The sequence below is a fragment of the Mycetomoellerius zeteki genome, unplaced genomic scaffold (genome assembly GCF_001594055.1).
Source record: "Mycetomoellerius zeteki isolate Tzet28-1 unplaced genomic scaffold, Tzet1.0 scaffold124, whole genome shotgun sequence".
Taxonomy (NCBI): Eukaryota; Metazoa; Arthropoda; class Insecta; order Hymenoptera; family Formicidae; genus Mycetomoellerius; species Mycetomoellerius zeteki.
Window position 1 is genome coordinate 34,466 of NW_017256169.1, and position 6,729 is coordinate 41,194.

Below are 6,729 nucleotides of genomic sequence, written 5' to 3' on the forward strand. Positions count from 1 at the left end.
AGGCTGCGGTCCACTTGACACTACAAACGCTTCGAAGCGTTTGACCGACCAATCAGAACAAAGAATTTTACGAATTGATTAATCAAAAAATGCTTCGAAGCGTTTGTAGCGTCAAGTGGACCGCAGCCCCAGTTTCAATGGCTGCGTTCAGCAGAACGTTTGTTTTGCAACCGTTGGAAGTTTCCTTCGCGCTAATTGGATCATACTTTTAGATCTAAAAGAATGGTCCTATCTCAGCAGATAATCATAAAACGGTTGCAAAACTGTTGAGTCTGCTGAACGCAGCCACTCTCAAGCAAGGTCTTAAGATGCTAATACGGCTCTCTGATTGGTTCATGCACTAGCTTAAGAACATCTCGAATCTTGAGCACCGTCTATGGATTCCGCTCTAGAATGTTCCTCAAATAACGTATCCTTTTTTGGTAAACGGAAAGCGATTCAAATTGGCGGAAACGGAAATTCAGATTTGTAGCAATATAAGGATTTGCAGACAAACATCTTATACACCACATGGCGTGTTACGTATCCTGATGCATCCTCGCGACGTTAAAATTTCAGTTGAAGACGAGTCTCAACATCGAAAGGATTTTGTATAACGTCCTCGCCAAAAGGATTATATTTATTCGAGGAATCGACAGTTCGTCCCACAGTCGGATCATTCAATCAGGTTGGCAGAAACCGGCGGTTGATTATCAAGGCTGATCTCGCCAACTCCGTTTAATTTAATCGACCGATTGTTACACTGAAACTGACCAATCGCATTTGCTGTTCGGTAGAATTAACCAATTACGGTTGATAATCGAACGATTAAGTTAATCGGATTTGGATAGACCGACCCATTGATAGACGCGTGACTCGCGTGAGTATACAATACAATGATGTGATCGTCACGTGTGGATTTTCCTGAGTCACGGTTTTCTCCCGCGAGTCTCGCGTGCGAATTTGGTTCCACCTAAACGCTCGTCGAGCCACCACGCCGTCGAGTTTAAGAATAGGAGAGGTAGGTATCTCCCGTATTTATATACGCAGTTGCGCATGGTCGTGGATTGTCGTGGATATTCGTCTGATAGTCTGATGCCGTTGTGTTTGCCTGCCAATGCGCCTACGTCACAAAAAGATGTTATCCTGTGATAGTTCTAGTTAACAGTGATTCAGGTTTTGATTAATTTATGTTTTCAAGGGAAGACTGGGTTCAACAAATATCATGAGCACATTGTGGAAACCCTGGGGAAACATCCTGAAGGTAGAACCGACAGATCCAGCGATCATGAAGAGTCTGAACAGCAGCCTGGATGACTTTGACAAGCTATCCGACTTATTTATCATGAAGAAGGATCCCCTGATGAACTCTTGCTTGAAGTGCCATAATAACAACAACAAGAGTTTCTTGCTGCTCGATGGACAGGAGAATCTGCAGGTTCCTGATGTAGAAGAGTTTCTGAAAAAGTTAAACTGTACAGAAAATAACATTAAAGTCAAAGTTGTGTCGATATTTGGAAATACAGGTGATGGAAAAAGCCATACTATGAACCAAGTATTTTTCAAGGGCGAGGAAGTATTTCAGACATCCAATGAGCAAAATTGTTGTACATTAGGAGTCTGGGTAGCATTTGATCCAATTCTCAATGTCATCTGCTTGGATACAGAAGGTTTACAAGGTATAATATATTTTATGTTATTATTCTTAAATAAAATTAATTGTCTGTACCAGATTAAACAAGTTTGTGTTATTCTGTTTACATAGGTATTACTAGTTGTGAAAACGAACGAACGAGATTGTTACTTAAGGTACTTGCGGTCTCTGATATTGTGGTTTATGGAATCCATTCCGAAAGATTAAACAGGGATTTGTTTACATTTTTGGGCGCTGCGTCACGTACTTACAGTCACCATTTTAAAGCCACTTTACAAACGATAGGGCAGAAAGAAGGAGTTTCTACCTCATTGGGCACGCTTGGACCAAGTGTTATAGTGCTGCACGAAACTAAACACACCATACCTTTGATCAACAGTACATATTGCTACTCTCTCAGGATGACAGTAATTTCAAACTGAGAATTTTATTACGTTTAATAATCGTTTCGCATTGTGATATGATGTATCGATCGCTTCTTTTACAGATGAATCTGAAAGCGCGGAAGATATTCTGAAAGCTAAATTTGCACAGATGAGCCTCGAGATTGACGCTTTTAACTCTATTAAATATATCGGTTTGCAAATGGTAAACGACACAACGGATTACGAACAACTGCGATCCGCGATTGAGAGAGAATTGAACAATACAACAGTTCGCTCAGCCAGAAAACCGCACTTAGTGTATAATACACTTAAGAATCTGAACGATCAGCTATCTAACGAAATAGAAAATGTTTCTAATACTCTATTCCCAGACCAGTATTTTACTTGTCCTGTTAAATGTCTAAGTTGTAATAATGGCTGTAACAACAGTATGGGACATCTTAGTGAAGGAAAGCCACACAGTAGTAATACTAGGTTGGTGTATGGGTTTTTTTATATGCTGCTTTAATCATACGATTCCTTGAATTAATGGTGTTTATTACGATAGGTGCAAATTCCAGTGTCAGTATGAAAATTCGATATACATATGTAAAAGATGTTACAAGAACGGAAACGAAATTGAGGTGATCAGGCGGTATTTCGAGGACAATCTGAACAGCTGGTACAGTTTCGCTAAAAATGCTTGGTCAGGATACATCATAAGCTGTCCACACTGTGGGGAAATATACAAAAGCAGACAGTATTGGTACGGTAATAATCCAGAGGATGTTGCCATACGCAAAAAGATTATTCACGTGTGGAATACGGTAAGAATCGAAAGTAAAAAGTTTTGTTGTTCTTAAGGATCACTGTGACAGGGTCTAAAATAAGCATAAATTCAAGATTTTTTTTAATTAATTATACTGTGTGCCTAGAATTAATTCCTATGTTAGGGATATGTTATACAATATCTGAACTACAAATATCAAAGATTTTAAATAAAAAATATTCGTAAAGCTCTACTGTGGATAGGTGGCAAATTTCCAAAGGTAGGGATGATTAGAGAGAGAGAGAAAGAGAGAAGTAAAGTGAAATATTTTATTGTAAATAGATATAATGGCCAAAATGTAACATAGGATTTTTTGTTTAGAATTATGTAAAGTGGCTCTCTCTCTCTCTCTCTCTCTCTCTCTCTCTCTCTCTCTCTTAAAAAAGAAATTTTTTGAAAGATGAAGTTAAAATTTATTCTAAACAAATGAATTAACATATTAAAAAGATCCTACACTACAGCTATTTTATCTATTTACAAGAAAATATTTCACTTATTTTAGACCTTTGGAAATCTGCCATATATCCGCAGTAAACAAACTTTGCAGGAATTGTTCCACAGTCTCCCTTTTTTATTTAAAATCTTTAATATCTAGCAAATTTGTTCAGATATTGTACAATATACTGTTAAAATAGAGAAATTAATTCTATATAGAAATTAACTTGAAAAATTTTTGAATTTGTGCTTATTTTAGATCCTGTCAAGATAAGATGATTATTTTTTCATTTATACATTTCTATTTCATTATGAAATGACTTTTCAATATCCATATTCTCTTTCAGTCAAATCGTTCTATAGCTACTCAAAACACAGCACAACGAGTTATCGATAGCGTTTCATACATCACTGAAGCTATGACGAACGTCTCTCTGCAGCCGACGAAAGCGCTGAAAGCCTGGGCTGCGGATCAAGTGGCACCGTCTTATTGGCGACCGAACAATGAGATAAAATACTGCTATCAGTGTAAAATTCCATTCAATCCAGCGGATGACAAGCATCATTGTCGCGATTGTGGAGAGGGTTTTTGCGCGCAATGCTCGTTAAAAACAAAATGCGTGCCCAACAGAAACTGGTGTTCGCCCGTTCGAGTTTGTGACACGTGCTACGAGAAAGAGATAAATTGTTCCAGTGATGAATCCATCGAACCTGTGGAAGATGTCGGCGTGCGAAAAGTGACGGAGCACGTGATGTCGACTTTTAATGCCGTTGGAACAGTATTCAGTTATTCCAAATGTGAGTAAAAACATTACAAACGAACTCCGTGTAATTCTCAGATAAATTCTGAATATATTTTGTTTATATAGCTTTTATAAAAGATTCCGTTCGGCCATCTTATTGGATACCGGATTCGGAGGTGATTAGCTGTTGTGTCTGCGAACGGAAATTTTCCGCCATGCTTTCTTTACATCACTGTAGAGCTTGCGGACGTGGTGTGTGTCAGGAATGTTCACAACATCGTAAACCTGTACCTCACCGAGGATGGGATCATCCTGTTAGGGTATGCAACGCTTGCGTTTGAAATCGTTTGGACATATATCTCTATAAAAAAAGCAGTCCAAAAATACAGAAATCTTGGAGAGAGAAAATATTCACACTTGAAATAAACTTACTTATTTCACATAATGCTTGCAAGAAATTGTACTGAGACTTAATTATAAATGTAGAAAATCTTAGATTTGTATAGCCAAATCGCGCAGTTAACCGTAGTTTTTTAAATGAATCTTTTAATGTAATTAGAATTTTAACTCTTAAATTTTAAATAAAATTTTCAACTTGATGTTTTTTATTTCGAACAGTATATAATGTAACAATTCAAATTATTTTATCATGCAACATGTAACAGCTTTATGATGAGATATCTAAAAAATACAGTTTTATTACTGACATATTTTTAATATTACATTATATAAATAATTATGTTTTATTTATATATTGTATTTTATATTAGAGATAAGAATTTTAAAGAGACAATAGGGGTATACGTTAACACATTGAGCGCCGGCCAATTTTTATAGATATACCGCAGGAGCCGAAGAATTGAAACTGTCCAATGTTTGGAAATTATTTTTTATGCAATTGAGAACCTTGATTAATTATTTTAATATATTGCTAAAGTCTATGGTGCAGTGACACACACCGTGTGTCTACCGGCTACCGATGAGAATAGTCAATGTCATACGGTGTGTGTCACCGGCGCTCAATGTATTAAAGCAGTTAATCTGCTCACCGAGCGATTAATTTTCACACATTCAGCTGATATTAATTATTAAAAATCGCAATATTGGTTTTCAATAATATTTTACTGATGTATTACCAACTTTATAAAAAACCAGCAAGTGACAAAAATTATTTTCTTCTCCTGGAGTTCGGAGAATTTTTTCAGAAGTTTTTAATATCGCATTTTCTCATGTTGGTAAAAATAGTTGCCAATAAGAAAATGCAGTACTGAAAAGTTGATAAAAAATTCTGAAAAAATTCTTAAATCTCTATGAGAATAAACAGCAAGAGACAAAATAAACAATTATTGAAAATCAATATTCGGCGATTTTTAGTAATTAACTAATGTTCTATTAACGATTGCGAAAATTGCAAAATGATAAAGGATTTTTCAACTTAGTTTGGTCCGCTCTACCAGCACACGAAATATTCTGGGACACTCTGTATAAATGTACATAAATTTATGATTGTACTATAATTATGGTACTATCATTATTATTTGGAAGTAATTTCTTGAAGTGTATTAAAAACATAGCTACCTTTAATATAAGTTTATATTTTTAAAGGATATAGATCAATATTACGCTTAAAAATTGTTTAATGGTAAGCTGATTAAAGATTTATGTTAACGATAGAATGTCCCTATATACATGTTAGCGGTTTGTTGTACATATGTATATACATATGTATAGTTGCTCTTCTGATAATAGCGATCGATAGTTGTAAGAAAAAAAAGAAACCCGTTTACAAGAAATATAAATCTCTCGTGGCTGTGACAATTGTTAATACCGGTATAGCATTTGAAGATGTGTTATTCATGGAACGGCGGATACGTGATAGCACATCTTCGAATGTGGGAATTGTTACTTTTATTTTGTTCTGTATTATGATATGCAGCTTGAAATAAAGTTCGAATTCTCGAAGTCGCTGGCTTATTTTATTTATATTTGAAAACTAACATCATCAGGGTATTTAATATTTATTACCTGGAAAGAAATCTTCTGACAAGGAAAGAGACCCAACTGTTGTCCTCCGATTTTGATAAGTTTTTAATACGTTCTCCAGACAAAAATAAGAGACGTGTCTTTCTTTTATACATGTTCAATTGCACTTTTAAAAAATGAAACACCCTTTCAAAAAAAAAAAAAATCGGTTTTTTTTCTAAGTGAATATCGTCAAAATTATAAAAGATGAAAAAATTTACCAGAATGAAAGTTGATTAAAGAGTACTTTATAATAATAAAAATTTACATGCCATTTTGTAAATAAAAACAAGATTTGGATAAAGTGAAATGAGATCGCTTTAAAACAATTGTAAAAATTATGGATAAAAACTATCTTTATTTCCTTCTGACAGTAATCGGTGAGTAATTTAAATAATCGTAAAAAATGATAAAAAAAAAAGCATATAAAGTGCTTTTATTTCTGATTCCGGTCTTAAACCAAGCTTACTATGTATTGTAGACGGACCTTTAACGCGCAGTCGTAGAAAATTGACCAATCACAGTCGAATATGAGAAGAATAATCAACTGTGATTGGTCAATTTTCTACGACTTAAGACCCTACGACCGCTATGACTTCTATTGTAGACCCCGCATTAGCACACTGCATCCGATTTTCGTCGTACGACGAAATCAGAAGAACCAATTAGAAAACAGGATTCCGATAAATTTTACTTCGTATT

At 35.1% G+C, this 6,729-nt stretch overlaps 1 protein-coding gene across 2 annotated transcripts; it reads left to right on the forward strand.

Moving 5' to 3' along the window:
* Positions 1-458: 458 nt before the first annotated feature.
* On the forward strand, positions 459-4,568 carry LOC108731303 (zinc finger FYVE domain-containing protein 1). Of its 2 annotated transcripts, none has more exons than XM_018461559.1 (7): positions 459-1,000; positions 1,181-1,658; positions 1,745-2,011; positions 2,121-2,493; positions 2,567-2,825; positions 3,610-4,060; positions 4,132-4,568. In XM_018461559.1, the coding sequence occupies exons 2-7, from the start codon at positions 1,205-1,207 to the stop codon at positions 4,344-4,346; spliced, it is 2,019 nt and encodes a 672-aa protein (XP_018317061.1). In that variant the 5' UTR covers positions 459-1,000; positions 1,181-1,204; the 3' UTR covers positions 4,347-4,568. The 2 variants fall into 2 exon arrangements, with proteins under 2 accessions (XP_018317061.1, XP_018317062.1); XM_018461560.1 differs by having other exon boundaries at positions 459-667.
* The last annotated feature ends 2,161 nt before the right edge of the window (positions 4,569-6,729 follow it).